This window comes from Cupressus sempervirens, chromosome 2, assembly GCF_028749045.1.
Source record: "Cupressus sempervirens isolate cs-2001-9-10 chromosome 2, ASM2874904v1, whole genome shotgun sequence".
Lineage (NCBI taxonomy): Eukaryota > Viridiplantae > Streptophyta > Pinopsida > Cupressales > Cupressaceae > Cupressus > Cupressus sempervirens.
The window spans coordinates 54,754,589-54,773,724 of NC_143119.1; the positions used below are offsets into that span (position 1 = coordinate 54,754,589).

General features: G+C 38.6%; 1 protein-coding gene across 6 annotated transcripts in view; it reads right to left on the reverse strand.

The window, feature by feature from the left end:
• The window catches only part of LOC149571031 (uncharacterized), a 231,434-nt gene that overhangs the window by 111,037 nt on the left and 101,261 nt on the right, over positions 1–19,136 (reverse strand). For 4 of the 6 annotated variants that reach the window (XM_089812594.1, XM_089812591.1, XM_089812592.1 and 1 more), the window contains 2 exons: positions 10,984–11,078; positions 10,688–10,741 (listed from right to left, as the gene is read on the reverse strand). In XM_089812594.1, the coding sequence (XP_089668720.1) occupies positions 10,688–10,741; positions 10,984–11,078 (149 nt within the window). The remainder of the gene's footprint in view (positions 1–10,687; positions 10,742–10,983; positions 11,079–19,136) is intronic. The other 2 variants (XM_089812596.1, XM_089812593.1) reach the window with 1 other exon arrangement.

Sequence of the window (19,136 nt, forward strand, 5' to 3'; positions counted from 1 at the left end):
ACCGTAAGGTATGTCTTCTTTCTTGCTTTCCGTACTTTCTCGCTTCCAATTTGCCCGTACAACTGTACAGTATCTTCCCAATGTCCACTGCTCCCTGTCTTGGCCGTACCTTTTCTTATGCTTCTAGTGGTCATACGGCTCTCTATTTGGCCATACGGTACTTTGTGTGGCTGTACGGTGCTCTCCAAGGTTCTCCTTGAGTTCGTACGGTCCAATTCACTAACTGGTTATTACCTGTACGGTGATACTTATTACGCTCTTGAGTTGTACGATGTGTCATGTATAATATCCTCTCCTATCTAGCCGTACGGTGGATCACCTGTGATTTCCTGCCTTCTTTTGTCTGGCTGTATGTATGGTATCCTTCCTAAGTCATACAGAGTTTTGTTTTTCTTTACTGTCTTCCTTTCTTGCTTATGCTCCTGATAGGTCAACTTTCTAGGTCATCAGAGTTCCATCAAGCTTCCTGTGAATCTAGTTTTTCATGACAGGTCCAAGCATACTGAAATCCCTTACCATTATGTACGAGATATGGTAGATAGAAATACTGTAAAATTAGAATACATTTGCATTATAAATCAAACAACAAATATTCTTACCAAACCTCTCTCTCGAGTGAAGATAGATCACTTCAAGAAAAGACTTGGTATCATTGAATTGTAATACATTTGTATTTTTTAATTATTAATAATTTTGAATTAAAATTATTATTGTCAAGCTATTGACTATTATGGGCTCCACCATTTGTATTCATTATTTAAGAGGTAACAATCTCTGAGATAATGAACATTGGTATAAAAGACATAATGAGAAATGACGATTTCTTAGATAATGTGTTGAACAATAAAGAATTACTGTCAGATCTAGATGAGTTTAAGATCACATTGTGATATAGACATTACTATGCCTATAAATCACAACTTGGATAAAGGAAGAATTTAATCATTGTCTGGAATTTATCCTGTGAACTGGTAGATCTTAACTCAAGATCAAGTTGTGATGTAGGACTGCCAGTACCTATTAGTCACAACTTGGATAAAAGAAGAATTTAATCATTCTCCGGACTTTATCCTGTATGTTGCATTCCATGCAATATTGTTATCACTAATATGAGTGATAAGTCATATCATAGGTATAGTAATATGATATTGTATCATGTGTTCATTGATGCCACATGCTTAGAAGATTCAGATAGATATAGAGTATCAATCTATGTTTGTTCATCTTAATTGATGTTGCTAGATATGTTATCTCTTAGTATGATTATCAAGTTAAGAGGGAGTATTAATTCTATAACTTTAAATCATACTGGTCTGATTACAGATCGTACAGACCTGTTCTTGCTTAAAATCCCTTCTTAAGTCCTTATATATTTGTCTTTTCCTTAATAGATATCGGTGTCTCCCTTGGATAACATGGTTTATGACTAACTAATCATCTTGGTTAGTTTATGTATTATACTAAATGTCTCCTTGTAAAGTTGCCATTTTGAGAACAATTAAGGTTGACTTTGGAAGGGACATGTCCTTTGTAAGGACATGCCCCTAGGTTAGTATATTTAATAGGGTGTTCATGTGAATAAAAGACATACAACAAATGATAAGTCTGCTCCTTTAGCATTCATTGCCTCTTACAAAGTATAGCAAATTGAAATATATAGTTACAGAATTATATATCAGTCACAGGATACTACATATATCAGTTGGTATTGATAAACACCATCTTCAGAAAATTAAAAGGGCTTCATATCAGACTTGATTGTTCAGAATTTACAGAAAATTTACACTGTTTTGATGTATTTTCTTCATTATTTGCTATTTTGTAAAATGGTAAGTTGTTAGGAGACGACTTTTCTTTTTTGGGGGAATGATGTTGTCCAGCGAACTGGGTAGTTAGATGGTTAGGGGTACGGGCATGGCTGTGTCGCTTCATTGGCACCATGTTGGATGTTATAAATATGGCATACACTTACGTAATTGGCATTGTGTTGGTATTGAATATTATTACTTTGTACAGAAGCATTTGATGAATGAATAATACTTTACACCATGAAAGGCACATTATTATTATTTTCTTCAGACACTAAAGATGCTATAGTACACTCTATTATAGTCTTTAAATTCTCTACTACCCAATCTTATCATGGCTCCGAAGCCTTGGCCAGACGTGACTGCTGTATGACATTACTTGTTCACCATCCAAAATCAGGCCACAGTATTAAATAAGATGGTCAAATCAGTGGCCACAGATTCTAGATTGTTCATCCCATTAACACTATAAGGTGAGGATAAGTTTTATACATTCTGAGTGAAAACAATTGGAAGTAACTGAACAGCAGTTGCCCTAGAACTGCAGTGATAGTTACAATATCAACGTAATTATTACTCTAATAGAAATTAAAAAAGAGCATGGCTAGAATACACGTGCAAATCTTAATGAATCCTAGCCAAAGAAATAATGATGGAGAATATGAAATGTTAAAGTAAAAGACCTTCAAGTTCCTGACACCGAAAAAAGAAGATAAATATTTGTGATAAAGTTTAACCAAGACTCCAGTAGCCCGCTCCAGTTTTCTGATTCTCACCTTCTGGAAGGTTCTTGTAAGCCACCTCGGCTTTAACCTCCATTAATTTCAGCAGTTGAATGTCATGTCCCCATTTTGGAGGCAATTTGATTTAATTAATTTAATTAATTAAGTTATCCAAAATAATGAATATTTAATAAGGATGACTAATTAATTATTTTAATTAAATAAATAAGTGGTATTAAGTTAATTATTTATAAAGTTATCAAATAAATAAATATTAAAAGGTAACTTTATATTTAATTAATTTAATAAAGTGACTTGAATTATAAAATATTTTATAAAGTCACTTAATAGATAAAATAAAATAATGTTCTAGAAGCTTCTGGAGAAAGTGGAGAAAAAAGAATAAATAGGCACCCCGGGCTTCATTCTAATCATCCAGTTGTTTATTTCTCTCTTGACATCAAATTGTGATTCAGTCACATAGTCTATTGTGGAGCCAAGTGGTTTTAGATAGTCAGTTAATCTTTGGGAACGAAAACTCCCTTAGATTTGCATACCTGAGGAAGTGAAATATCTTCTGAAGGGTTGCACATTTGGAGGTGATACTTCAATCACTTCAGCTAGGGCATCATTGGGCCTAAGGCCATTTTCAGCATTTCGACATTTCAAGAGGCATTTTTAGCAGGGCCGAAATTATTGGAGGTCATTTCTAGCAGGTCCGAAACATTTTAAAGCAGAACTGGAGAAAAAATAGGCCGAAAAAAAGCAGGCCAAAAAAGCAGACCCGAAAAAAAAAAGCAGGCGGAAAAAGCAGTCCGAAAAGCAGCTCCGAAAAAAGCAATCCGAAAAAGCAATTCGAAAAAGCAAAAAAATGAAAAAAGCAAGTGGAAAGAGCAGATCGAAAAAAAGGCAAAGCAGAAGGGGCAGCATTGTAGAAAATTATTACAGCCATCTACAATCAAGTTCTTCACTTCTCATTTGGCATATTTTCTGAGAAAAGTAGGTTTTTAGCTGAATACAAAATATAGCTTCAGCACTTCACTATTTTCATATTGTACTTGTCTTTGTTTGCCATTTGGCATTATTGGTATCAAAGGAAGGCTAGGATTTTGCAATTGAAAGAGCGCTGTAATTTTTAGACTATCTATATTGCAAACTTAGAGTTTGATGATCAGCTTATTAGTTTGCATGCCAATTGTTTGACAAAATGTCAATTGGCTGTAAGTTCTCTTTTTGGCATAAATAATGTTATAATTTTGCATCCTAAGTGTTTATATTAATGCCACTTGGTTGTATGTGCATTAATGCCATCCAAGGTTGCATCCAAAGTATTTGTCATAATTACTAATTGCTGTAGCTGCATATTGCAAGTAGTTTAAGTCACATATTTGTATTGAATATTGCCAAAATTTAGTTGCACATTCATGTTAGGTCATTGTTTAGATAATCTAGAGTCTTTTGTAAGCATTCTCTTTGATGCAAATCGAAACAAAAGTTATTGCAGCAATCTGAAAAGTTATATCAATCATATGACCCCTTGTATGCAAAGTGTTTGACAAAATCCTTCGAGCCTTCAATCAGCATTTTAAGGTCAGATTTGAGCAGGGTCATTACGGTGGTATCAGAGCGGTTTCCTGCCAGCCTGATTGGGTTATTTCAAACTGAATTCAATTATCAGTATGGCTTTAATAGGAGACAAGGATTTGGAAGAAAGAATGCACAATGTAAAGAAGAAATTAGATTCTCCATTTCAGCGAACAGAGGACCTTCTAAGAACTTTGGAGGAGTTGAAAACTTATTTAGGCAAGTTTAATCAGTCAAGACCCGATGCTATGCAAACAGCTTTACCTCCAGCATTTGGTTCGTTGGTTAAGCCCCGATTATTGAGACATCATGATGAGGTAATAAGATTTACAGCTCTCTCTTGCATTAGTGAAATCATGAGGATAATAGCTGGCCTTGATTCTTATGACGATCAGATTATGAAAGAGGTACTTCATGCCATGTTAAAAAGCTTTGAAAAGTTGGACAACATTCGGGACCCTTATTTCACAAAGAGGGCAAGATTACTTGAAGTATTTGCAAGGTGTAGATTTGAAAATATTATGCTGGCAATTGGTTGTATTAGTGACATTCGCAGGATGTTTAATACATTTTGGAATATTATGGACGAGTTTCATCCCAGCAGAGTATTGGCATCAATGCACTCCATCATGTTCACAATCTTGTTTGAGGAGGATGAAATTTCTAAACTTTTGGCAAAAGACTTATGGTATGTTTAGACAAAAGAGAAGAATTTGTCACCTATGGCACGTACGTGGTTAAAGAACCTGATTGATAGGCCTAAGGATCGTACCTTCCCTATGACAGGCAGAAACTTGTATGAGGAGTTTAACAGACATGCGGATTCGATACAGGGAGACATTAGCACATCTTCAGGTAATGGTTTATCTGCATCATCTTCACAGGCAGAAGGGGTTAAAGATGTTGTGCAGGTTGAGCCAGTTGCATCAGAAGGTGATATCACAAACACACCAGATTGCGTGATTGACACAGATAGTGATTCCAGTACAGTTGGGCTGGATGAAGTTACTGCAGTTGAGGATATTATCATGTTTGAGGATAGTACAGTTGATTAGAAAGTAAGCATTCATGACTTTGCTGAGAAAGAGTACCAAGCACAGTTAGATGCTTCGTCACATGAGGTTGAGGCTGGTAGAACTCCGCATGATTTGTCCAGCCAGCTGAAGGTGAGAAAAGACAGTATTGTGACTTCATTATCTCATCATGACAGGATGCGGGATATGATAGAGGATCACATTTCGATGATTCAGTTACAGGCTAGACATAAGGGAGTTCAGGCAAAGTCTTCTTGTGTTGACTTACAGGCGATTAGGGAAGGAATGGGAACGATGAAGTTGAGTTATTTACATCTTCTATCAGATCGTGACCATCTTCTTAGCCTTGTCGAAGACTATTCAGATGCCTTGAGGAGAAAGGAGGAGGAAGTTGACAAGCTTTCTCGCGAGCTTGAGGACACTCGAGCTTCTTTGGTGAATATTCCCTTGGCATTACAAGACTAGGAGAGACATGGGGATAAGCATGGCATGGAATTGAGTTTAGTTTCATCTTGCACTCCTGATACTCAGCTTTCTGCGGCAGGCAGATCATATGTGGTAGTTGATAATGTTGCGAGTTCATCTTGCATTCACATCTAGGATACAGGGACAATGTCAAACAGGTATGTGGAGTTAGTTGGTATCGATCATATTACTCAGGTCAGGAGTTTGCTTGAGTTACCAACTGATTTTAGTTTACGGATATGGACTCGAGATTGTTATATTGGCGTTTGGGATTCAGTTGACAGGAGATCTTTAACACTTTTTGGTAGCAGTGATTGTTTGGGTGCTATCATGGATTTGATTAGCAGATTGCACGATGTTGTCTTTTCTTGTGCCAACAGCTTGTCCGATGTTGGTATTAGTTTTTATACACCGGTGATGGGCTTTGTTCATATATCCAGTCGACCATTCTTGCTGGAATGTGTTGATGATCTTTCATATTTGGCAGTGTGTACAGATGAGTCCCAGGATCATATTGGCATTGATGACATCCAAGAGGATGCAGTGGGCAGTTTTGAAGACTTAGTTTCCTTGTCAGTTTCTTTTGGTACAGAGGAGTTGGACAGCAGTGCTACAGACTTTGATACTCCGTATGTTGATATGAGCTTTGGAGTTGATTCGCAGGATATGGATGGTAATTCTCTAGTGACTAGTAACTTGGAGGATGCTCCTTTAGACAGTGCGTTGTAGGAGGTTTGTAGGAGAGAGTCTAGCCAGTGCCATCATGTGTCTAGTCAGTTGAGAGCTAGTGAACGAGACATTGCTATCGCTTGCCAGCATTTCGATGCTGCTTGTCAGTTGTTAGCAATTTATGGATGGGGTTCTCCTACTAGTGATGAGCAGGGAGGTAGTTATCTTTCCTTGACAGAGATCCACTCATTATGGGAGGCTATTCGGATTCTAAGACAGAATTATATGCAGTTGGTAGCCGACAAAGATTATCTTATGGAGTGGGGAAGTACAACATACGATGCATTATTGGCCAAGGAAGATGAGGTGAGTGAGCTTACTCAACAGCTTGAGGTGACTTCTGAGATTCTTGAGAGTACACAGTTGGCTTTCGAGGAGTCACAATTTCATTTGGCTAAGGTGACCATGGAGTTAGAGCGATTGCAATCTTTACCAGATTCTGTACAGTCACAAGCTATGGTGTCTGGTGATCCGAGGATGTCCATGGTTGAGATTGTCAAAGATAGTGGAGATGGGGATGCATCCATCCTTGATACTAACATTGGCATATCGGGTTCATTCCCACTAGAGACAGGTTCAGTTGAGTTGGGTGCTGCAGCAGATTGTTGTGATATGCCTGACATGGTGGTGGCCTCTAGTACTGATGGCACGGAGACTAGAGATGTTGTATCAAAGATCATGTGTGATGTTGGTGAGCCGGCAGTTGGCATAGTTCCTGCTAGTAATAATACTCCCTTGGTGATATCTTCGGAGGTAGTAGTCAGTTCCAACATGGTTAATGATCGATTGCAGTTAGTTTCATCTGGATTGCAATCTAAGCCACTAACTGAGATTGGCACATTCTATCGACATTATACTATGAGGTATGCTCATCAATTTACCTTTGATGACCATGTTGATGAAAGGATGATACAGAGATGTACTTTGGTTCCTAGTGCTTGTCATCAGTTATGGGATGGTTTGACGCCTCAGGATGAGAGTTGTGATGGGAATGACATGGTGATAGGTTCTGTGGTTGACAGCTTGATAATACATGACTTAGAGCAGGAGTTTGGGAGTGATCCTTCAGCGGTGGTTGTTATTGATTCTACTCATTTGGCTATGACATCTCCTGACTTAGCTGGTGATCAGTTACTGTGGGTTGTATCACTTGTTCATGGTGAGCTGTTGACTGCGGTTGGTTCTTTTTATCAACATTATATTGCACGGTATGTACATCAGTTAGCATTTGATCCTTGTGTTGAGGAGTTGATGGCAGGCAAATTTGGTTTGGGTTCCATTTCTTATTGTTTATCTTGTGATGTTTTTTCACCATCAGCAGTGCATGGGTGTTATGGTTATGAGACAGTGGCCGGTGATCTACAGAGTTGCGTTGACTACAGGAGTTGTACAGTGTGTGGATTCTCCATACTTGGTACAGTTTCATTCAGGAGCGTTCACCATTGTTGTAGCGTTGGATTGTACATTCCGTATAGGCCAGTGGGATGCGTTGATGGTATTTACTATGTTGGCAATTTGATTTGTCCACTTTACTTGGGTTTTGATTTTCTAAGAGTTTGTGTCTCGTGAGTTTCTGACTGTAGCAGTTGTGATTTTGGAGTTTGGTTGAGCTGTAATTGTCAGTTTGATTATGGATTCCTCTTGGTTATATTGCATAGGATATTACAGGAGCTTGTGTTGATTGACAGTAGTATAGTTCATGATGACATTTGGGATCCAGGCGGATTGATTGGTTTATTGTTCAGCCATTGCTTGGGGACAAGCAATTTCAGGAAGGGCGGACTTTCATGTCCCCATTTTTGAGGCAATTTGATTTAATTAATTTAATTAATTAGGTTATCCAAAATAATGAATATTTTATGAGGATGACTAATTGATTATTTTAATTAAATAAATAAGTGGTATTAAGTTAATTATTTATAAAGTTATCAAATAAATAAATATTAAAAGGTAACTTTATATTTAATTAATTTAATAAAGTGACTTGAATTATAAAATATTTTGTAAAGTCACTTAATAGATAAAATAAAATAATGTTCTAGAAGCTTCTGGAGAAAGTGGAGAAAAAAGAATAAATAGGCACCCCGGGCTTCATTCTAATCATCCAGTTGTTTATTTCTCTCTTGACATCAAATTGTGATTCAGTCACATAGTCTATTGTGGAGCCAAGTGGTTTCAGATAGTCAGTTAATCTTTGGGAACGAAAACTCTCTTAGATTTGCATAATTGAGAAAGTGAAATATCTTTTGAAGGGTTGCACATTTGGAGGTGATACTTCAGTCACTTCAGCTAGGGCATCATTGGGCCTAAGGCCATTTTCAGCATTTCGACATTTCAAGAGGCATTTTTAGCAGGGCCGAAATTATTGGAGGTCATTTCTAGCAGGTCCGAAACATTTTAAAGCAGAACTGGAGAAAAAACAGGCCAAAAAAAAGCAGTCCGAAAAAAGCAAGCCGATAAAGCAGACCCGAAAAAAAAATGCAGGCGGAAAAACCAGTCCGAAAAGCAGCTCCGAAAAAAGCAATCCAAAAAAGTAGTTCGAAAAAGCAAAAAAACGAAAAAAGCAAATCCCGAAAAAGCAAGTGGAAAGAGCAGATCGGAAAAAAGGCAAAGCAAAAGGGGCAGCATTGTAGAAAATTATTACAACCATCTACAATCAGGTTCTCATTTGGCATATTTTCTGAGAAAAGTAGGTTTTCAACTAAATACAAAATATAGCTTCAGCACTTCACTATTTTCATATTGTACTTGTCTTTGTTTGCCATTTGGCATTATTGGTATCAAAGGAAGGCTAGGATTTTGCAATTGAAAGAGTACTGTAATTTTTAGACTATCTATATTGGAAACTTAGAGTTTGATGATCAGCTTATTAATTTGCATGCCAATTGTTTGACAAAATGTCAATTGGCTATAAGTTCTCTTTTTGGCATAAATAATGTTATAATTTTGCATCCTAAGTGTTTATATTAATGCCACTTGGTTGTAAGTGCATTAATGCCATCCTAGGTTGCATCCAAAGTATTTTTCATAATTACTAATTGCTGTAGCTGCATATTGCAAGTAGTTTAAGTCACATATTTGTATTGAATATTGCCAAAATTTAGTTGCACATTCATGTTAGGTCATTGTTTAGATATCTGGAGTCTTTTGTAAGCATTCTCTTTGATGCAAATCGAAACAAGAGTTATTGCAGCAATCTGAAAAGTTATATCAGTCATATGACCCCTTGTATGCAAAGTGTTTGACAATATCCTTCGAGCCTTCAATCAGCATTTTAAGGTTGGACTTGAGCAGGGTCATTACATTGAATATCTCAGGCTTCAATGTTAATTAGCAAAAAATATTCCTTGTGGAGACCTCTTATCTCATCTACTCCTATCTCTAATACCCAGAATGCTCCCTGTTATTTTCAGATTCCTACCATTCCCAACAGACTCCCATACAATCAACCTGATAGTTCCACAAAACCCAAAAGACCTAAGGATGAGCGTAAGGAAAAACTTTGCCTTACTCAACCCCTATAACACCTTCACTGCCAGGATTCAAAAATTTGGCAAGAAGATTAATAAAACAGGGTATATATTTATTTCATCAAGAAATGGATTGCTCTTTGGAGAATTGCAATCAACATCAAAAAGATTACATCGAAGTTTTGCAGGTGTGTGCAATACTAGAAAGGCCATCTCCTCAACTTAAGCCAACACTTCAAGCAATTCCAAAGCTCCACTGAGCTCAATTAACAACTTCTCGTGCCAGAAAGAAACAAGAAGCTGTGCAATGGTTAAGCAGCACATTCCTCGGATCTGGTAAAAAAGACATGATGCACAGCCTACAAGCTTCATGCAATCATCTGTCCATGGGTCAGAATAGAATCTCTTGCTTTGTTCACCTGTCCCAAAGGTTGTTGACCCTTGTTGGACCTTCACAAAGAAGGTCACGTTGCTATAGACTAAAGACTCGCTGACAGTGCTTGATACCTAAATGTTACAGACTATTAGTGAAAAGGGCCAAGAATCTGTTGTCAGAATACTGGAAAAGAATCATCCTTCACAAATAGAAAATTTCAGCATATTAAAAAAATGTTCTGGCATTTAACTCCGTCCAAGGTTCAATAGTTTATCATAAGATTAAATTCATATGATGCCTCTATATTATGAACAGGTATGAGTTACAACAAATGCTTAATATAGAAGACTATATTATATATGGCAGGCTATAAAGGGTGGTGACTAAATTATCGAATTTTCTCAAAAGTTCAACACCAATAAATATCTTTTCCACTTCTGAAATTGAAACAGTTTAGTTTTCTCTAACAAACTTGCTGGGGTGATGGGATTGAACTTACCATCGCACTGTTGTAATACAGATCTGGGTTGTTGTTTGCCAACTCATCTTTTTCCTGAGAAGTAGAATGGAATGCTAGGTCAATACGCGAAACATCTTTCTAAGCCTGTTCTAACCACTAGTTTATGAATACAATTTTCTTATTCCATAAAATAGCATATGATAATAACTTGAAAACAATAAAGGCATCTAGCTTAATTTTCCTAAATCTTAAGGATGCAATGAAGCACCCTAACTTGGATTTTCTGATTAAGAGTTCCATTTGAAAAACAGGAATAGACTACAATCAATACATACAGCATTTTGATAAGCTTTAAGAGATTGAAAAAGCTTGTTTTGGTCCCATGAACCCGTAATGAAAAAGCTTGACAAATAAGCATTGCCCAAAGCATCTGTGGTCAAGGTTGCCAATCAGACATAAGAAGAGACAAGTCTAAAGAGTAAGTGATAGAAAGATCCAACGCTGAACCAGGCATGCATAAATTTACTAGTTCTAACATGAATATGTATGCCTTATATATACAAAAGAGGAAAGAGATTATTATAATGTCCATCAGTGAAAGTACAGACAGAGTCAAGTAAATGCTCATCTTAAAACAGAAACAGAAGTATTAGTATTGTTAACAACACAACAACACATAAGAATACCATAAAACACATAATAATAGTCAATAAGCACATAGATAGCACATGTCAACATCTATTCATGTTAGAATTCTGATTTCTAGCACAAAGATTTCTGAGACCTGACCAATTACCTGAAATTGAGTTTTGGAATGGAAAAAACATTCTTGATTTTGGAGAGGGCAGGGGTAAAGTTTCTAATATTCGAACTTCAAAATACAAATAAACCAAGAAAATCACTTAAACAAACTAAAAGATGCTAAGTTTCATTAAGGAAGTAGAAGGTGCAATTGATTTGCACATATGTTGGCCCTCTTATTTTTCATTAAATCAAAGAAATGGCAAATTTTCAGATATTTTTGTTTTCATTTACATATGTAAAAAGTATGAAAGTGCTATACAAGCAACAGCAAGTAAGAAATTTAACAACCATTCATATTCCGTAAACCTCAAAATTCGTCCAAATATCAATATAGTATTGAGAAGTCTCAAGGAAGGAATACCAAGGATGAGTTGACCCTAACTATTAAAATCACTAAAGAACCAATGCTTAAACTGAGACAATTCGTAAAACACTTGTTTTGAAATCTGAAACTGTACTATAAGATAATGTTCTACAAATTTGCCAAACTTCAACTATTAAATGGTTAAGGAAATGATGTCTCAATCGATTCACCAAATGTGCTGGCAGTAACAATGTAATGGTAATACAAACCGTATTCAGATTAATTCTGTTACCAATCTTACAGTATTGTAATAATCGTATAACAATGTCTAAATGTTCTGAATTTTCAAAGGATAGAAACAACATTAAGAACCTGAAATTTCTTGCCTCCATGGATTCGGCCTGTAACACCGCAATGGATGCGGCCCTACCCTTTGCGGTCTGGAGATTCTTGCCACACGGGTCTTTAGAACGACGTCTGTCCTGAGTTTACCGCCATATTGCAATGAATCGAGGTTGACCTGACCACCCGCTGCGAATTATCTATGATATTTCATAACCTTCTTATCGAGCGCCCAGAAAAACGATATTGTTACTACTGTCGTATTTGAATCTTGACAATGTGTGAAATCGCTGACGAATTTATCAATACTGGATGCGGGTATCCGAACTATGAATATGCAGTGTGCCGCCCGAGTGAAAAGAACCTGACTGGAAGCACCTGAGGTTAATGCGTCTTCACCCGCTACCTGCCCTTGGTTATCTGCTGAAGAATGCTTCCCAGACTGAGTCGAGAATGGGGTCCCGAAGTAGCTGCCGGCTCATTCAAGTAAATCACTCGATCACGTATAGCAGACCATCCTAGCCCAGATCCGAATTTCGTCAATTTCTCAATAATTCGGTGGTTGGCAATTAACTCGTCTCAAACAATCAAAAATGCAAGAGTTCCCAATTTGGCCTTAGGCCACAGATTTCCGCCCTGATGAGATGACTGTAACGTCACCTCCAGTTTTGCAATAATTCGGGTGATATCTCACACCCTCAAAATTGCTTATCAATGGGAGTTTTCGTTCCCAAAGATAACTTGAGAATATGCAGACCAAATGACTACAAATTGCTCCAACTGAAATAGAAGTCGAATCCACAAAACCGCTTGTGCAAATGGGTGCCTCTTGTCCTCTATTTATTCACTTTTTTTGAGAAGTCACTGGAAGCTTCCAAAATCGTCTTTTATAATATCTTATTATAATGCACTTTTATTATCTAATAACTTTATTAAAAATTAAATAACTTTATTAAATTAAAAGTGCAATCTTAATCCGACATTAGAACATGTAGGTCCCATTTACCGGATGTAGCAAGATGCAGTCTTTTGGCGACGAGATGACTCTCTCTCCAAAATCATTTGCCTACGAGAGTCGATGATAGGCAAATCTACCGTAGGAATTATGTCGCTACAAAGGGGACATGACAGTCCGCCCTTCCTGAAATTGCTTATCCTCAAACAATCTCAAAGTTGGATGCTGCAAAATTGTTTCATTTTCCCAAGTGGCATCTTCAACTGGTAGATCTTTCCATTTAACCAAATATTCTCTGATTACCCTTCTGCGGAGCTTTTTTTCCCTGCTTTCCAAAATGAATTCTGGCACTAAGATCAATTTCCCTTCATCATCCAAGGGAGGTAATACTGCAGAAGGTACCACATTCTGTCCCAACGCCTTTTTGAGGCGTGACACATGGAACACATTATACACTTTGCTGTCTGCTGGAAGCTCAAGCTCATAAGCCAATTCCCCTATTTGTCTGGTGATCCTGAAAGGCCCATAATATCTAGATTGCCAAAAAGGCTGAAGCATGAGGTAAACCATGTCACCAACCTCAAAGCTTCTCTCAGTTCTCTTATGATCTACATACTGTTTATACTGATTCTGTGCCCGAGCTATGTTATCCCGAAGAGTGCTAATAATGTCTTTACTCTCTTGAATCAAATCCTCGGCATGTGGGACCCGAACATCACCCATCAGCAAGTCAATAAAGCTTGTTGCATCATACCCATATATCGCTCGGAAAGGTGTCATCTGAATAGACATGTGAAAAGTGGTGTTATAACAATATTCACACAAATAAATCCATCTTACCCATGCCTTCTGCTGATCAGCCACGTAATTCCTCAAGTAGCCTTCCACCCACTTGTTCACTATCTCCGTCTGTCCATCAGTCTGCGGGTGATAACTAGTACTGGGTGTGAGCTCAGTGCCACATAATCGGAACGCCTCCCTCCAAAAATGACTCAAGAATCTACTATCCCTGTCACTGACAACACTACGGGGTATCCCATGTAATCTGAAAACCTCTCTGAAGAATACCTCAACTACCTGTACTGTTGTATAAGTCGTGGTGATGGGAAAGAAGTGAGCATATTTCGTTAGTCTATCCACCACCACATAAATGCAATCGCGTCCCTGAGCCTTGGGTAACCCTGTAATGAAATCCATGGATATGCATTCCCACTTTTGTTTTGGGATGGGAAGTGGCTGTAGGAGTCCTGCTGGGAAGGTGTGCTCTTGTTTATTCTGTTGACAGACAGGACACTCACGAACATACTGCAATACATCCTTCTTGAGTCCTTTCCATGTAAACCGTTCCCGCACCTGCCTATAAGTTTTAAAATACCCGGGATGACCAACTATGGGTGAATCATGAAGAGCCCGCATAATAGACCATTTCACCTTCAATCCTAGGACTAAAAAGATCCTGCTCTTGTAAATGATCAAGTCATCCACAAGTGAATACCTAGTGTCAACAATTGTCCCATCAACTATCCCAGATGCCCAATAGTCTCTAGCGTATTCTGCAACAATCAAATGCTTCCAATCTTCAGAGATCTCAATCATCGCACTAAGATGTGGCCTGCGTGACAAGGCGTCTACTACAACATTCTGAGTGCCCTTAACGTATGATATATCAAAGTCGTATACCTGCAGCTTACTCACCCATTTTTGTTGTCTATCATTGAGATCTCTCTGTCCAAGGAAATGTCTCAAACTGTTGTGGTCAGTTTTTATACAAAACTTTCCTCCTATCAGATACTGCCTGAATTTAGCTAATGCGTGCATGATAGCTAACATCTCCTTGTCGTAAATGCTGAATGATCTTTCCGGCCCACGGAGTTTCCTGCTCTCATATGCAATAGGGTGTTTGTCCTGCATCAAAACAGCCCCAATACCGTCTGCGTCACACTGAAGTTCAAATGGCTTTGAGAAATCGGGCAATGCTAGTACCGGGCATGACGTCATGATCTCCTTAAATCTGTCAAAACAAGTCTGTGTCTTTGCTGTCCAATCAAAAGCTCCCTTCTTAAGCAAATCTATCATAGGAGCCGCATGTCGTGAATATCCGCAAACAAATCTGTGATAGAAGCCACATAAACCAAGGAATCCTCTCAGCTGGGTCAGGTTCTCAGGAATTGACCATTCCACAATAGCACAAATCTTATCAGGATCCATCCGTACTCCTTCTCTACTAATAATATGACCTAAGTACAATAACTCGGTCATACCCAAATCACATTTGGACTCTTTGGCATACAAGGACTCTGGCTGCAAGGTCTTCAGTACTGTCTCTAAATGCTCCATATGCTCATGCCATGTTTGACTGTATACCAAGATATCATCAAAGAAAACCAATACAAACTTCCTCAACTGATGATGGAAAACCTTATTCATGGTGGATTGGAAAGTAGCTGGTGCATTGGTTAACCCGAATGGCATCACTAACAACTCAAAGTGTCCACAATGACATCTGAAGGCAGTCTTCTCTATGTCTTGTTCTCTGACTCTAATCTGGTGGTACCCGGATCTCAAGTCTATCTTACTAAAGTAGCATGCCCCATGTAGTTCATCTATCAGCTCATCAATCCCTGGAATAGGATATCTATTCTTAATGGTCTTCTTATTCAGCATTCTGTAATCAATACACATCCGAAGAGAACCATCTTTCTTTTTTACCAAAACTACTGAAGAAGCATAAGGAGACTTACTAGGTCTAATGTGTCCCATTGCGAGAAGCTCCTTGATGGTTTTTTCTATTTCATCTTTGAGCCTCTTTGGATGCCTATATGGAGTAATCATAACTGGTTTAGCACCCTCTTCTAATTCGATGATGTGCTCAATCCCTCTATCAGGTGGTGTACCAGGTGGAATATCACTGAATACCTTACTATACTTTTCCCTCAATATCTGGATGTCTGGATGATATTCTGTCTTTTGTTGTTCCTCCTTTGTGGGCATGAGAGTACACATGGCTGCCCATTCAATATCATTATGCCTCACCAATCTTTCCAATCGCCTGAGAGAAATGGTTCAGATGTCACTATTTCTGATAGCTCTCAACACATGCTACCTCCCATCTACCTCAAACTTGATCTACATATCCTTAAGTCGAAAAGTGACCTCACCCAATAAACATAACCATGTCATACCCAAAACGATATCCAGGTCGCCCATATTGACCACATGGTAATCTGCTTTAAACTCATAATTATTCAAGCGTAAGGGCATGTCTCTAACCATCCTGTTACACTTAAGAGTGTAACCATCAGCAACCTGTACTCGGAGACCCTCAAACTCCTCTGTCTTAATACCACGGCGTTCAACCAATCGTGCATCAATGAAATTGTGCGTAGCACCTGTATCAACCAATGTGATCACCTTCTGTCCTGCTAGAACACCACATAACCTAAAGGATCCCTCCTACTGAATGCTAGACAAACGCCCCTACTGTAAATGCAATTCAAGTTCCTCTTTTTGCTCGGAATTCCCTGTCTCTCCCTCAGGCTCTTCACTGTGATCATCCTCATTTGCTGTACTATCGGAATCTGATCCTTCATAATATGCCCACATAACTCTGTTGGCCTTTCCTTTAGGTCTCAAAGGACAATTATGGTCCTTTTCATATGGGCCTTTGCAATAAAAACATAGTTTTTTCCTACGCAAGTCGTTTAATGCTTCTGCATCTAGGGGTGTAGTAGATTTTTCCTTTGGTTTCGATACTCTTTCTTTTATTTTTATCAAACTTCTTATTGTCTCTGAAAGAAGTAGTACTTCTGGAAGTGAACCTGCTAGCAGGTGTTGTAAGCTCCATACTCCATGCTTTCCTCATGGCCAACTGAAGTGTTGGTGGATCAAATGCCTTAATCCACCCCTTGAGGGGTTCAGACAATCCCTCTGTAAATAATATAACCAATCGTCTCTCAGAGACATCCTGTACCATAACTGACAACCTCTGGAATTCACTGATATAAACCTCCAAATTGCCTGACTGTCTCAATTGTGCGAGGTCGTGGAAATAAATCTCTAGATCCTTATTATCAAAATGCTCAACCAATCTATCCACAAAGTCTTGGTAGGATGTCACCTGATTATGCTGCAAAGTAACCATCCCATGTGACCACCAATAATGAGTTGCGCCCTCCAAATGCAAGGTGGCATATCTGATGGCATCTATCTCTGACATAGGCCTCAATGCCAGGAATGTATCCAACTTATGAACCCAAGCCTGTGCTGTCATCTGACCACTACCATCGAAGGATGGTAAAGTGAGTTTGCTAACAGCTCGCTACAACTCACTATCATGACCTCCTCTAGACCTGCTATTCTATCGGCTATTCCTCATATGCTCTCTCCTTTGGTTCAAATAGCGATCAAAGTTCAATAGTTCACGCACATGTGAGGGTAATGCCTGCCATTCTGCAGTAGTAGCTCTGAGATCATCCTGAAAATCATCCGGCAAATCGTCTTCTCCTATCTCCTGAGCCTCCTCCCTTAGGCAAGTAGGACGAGTAGGCCTATTTGCTGTCCATGATCTGCGCCTAGGAGCACCCTGCAAGCCTGCCACACTTCTATTATCATGATCAAGTGTACCTCTACTTTGTTCCTGAATCTTGGGCTGAACAACTCTCTCCATTATGGTAGTCAAAGCTTGTAGTGACTGAGCTATTTCTTGCTGTCCGGTAGTCATGATTCTGTAAAACTTTGGTTTCATCATCATCAATTCTGGGAAATCTAGGTGGACTCTATGACTGTCTCTCACCCATATCTCTGAATTTCTGTTCGCCCTTAAGTGTTGCTCTTTTGCGAATATAATATCTGGGATATGGTTGCATAAGATGTTCTACCCAACAGGATGGTAGGAACACTGCTTTGATACCACTGAGATGACCCTAACTATTAAAATCACTAAAGAACCAATACTTAAACTGAGACAATTCGTAAAACACTTGTTTTGAAATCTAAAACTGTACTATAAGATAATGTTCTACAAATTTGCCAAACTTCAACTATTAAATGGTTAAGGAAATGATGTCTCAATCGATTCACCAAATGTGCTGGCAGTAACAATGTAATGGTAATACAAACCGTATTCAGATTAATTCTGTTACCAATCTTACAGTATTGTAATAATCGTATAACAATATCTGAATGTTCTTAATTTTCAAAGGATAGAAACAACATTAAGAACCTGAAATTTCTTGCCTCCATGGATTCGGCCTGTAACGCCGCTAATGGATGCAGCCCTGCCCTTTGCGATCTGGAGATTCCTGCCACACGGGTCTTTAGAACGACGTTTGTCCTGAGTTTACCGCCGTATTGCAATGAATCGGGGTTGACCTGACCACCCGCTGCGAATTATCTATGATATTTCATAACCTTCTTATCAAGCGCCCAGAAAAACGATATTGCTACTGCTGTCGTATTTGAATCTTGACAATGTGTGAAATCGCTGACGAATTTATCAATACTGGATGCGGGTATCCGAACTATGAATATGCAGTGTGTCGCTCGAGTGAAAAGAACCTAACTGGAAGCGCTTGAGGTTAATGCGTCTTCACCCGCTACCTGCCCTTGGTTATCTGCTGAAGAATGCTTCCCAGACTGAGTCGAGAATGGGGTCCCGAAGTAGCTGCCGGCTCATTCAAGTAAATCACTCGATCACGTATAGCAGACCTTCCTAGCCTAGATCCGAATTTCGCCAGTTCTTCAATAATTCGGTGGTTGGCATCTAACTCGTCTCAAACAATCAAAAATGCAAGAGTTCCCAATTTGGCCTTAGGCCACAGATTTTCGCCTTAATGAGATGACTGTAACGTCACCTCCAGTTTTGCAATAATTCGGGTGATATCTCACACCCTCAAAATTGCTTATCAATGGGAGTTTTCGTTCCCAAAGATAACTTGAGAATTTTCAGACCAAATGACTACAAATTGCTCCAACTGAAATAGAAGTCGAATCCACAAAACCGCTTGTGCAAATGGGTGCCTCTTGTCCTCTATTTATTCACTTTTTTTGAGAAGTCACTGGAAGCTTCCAGAATCGTCTTTTAT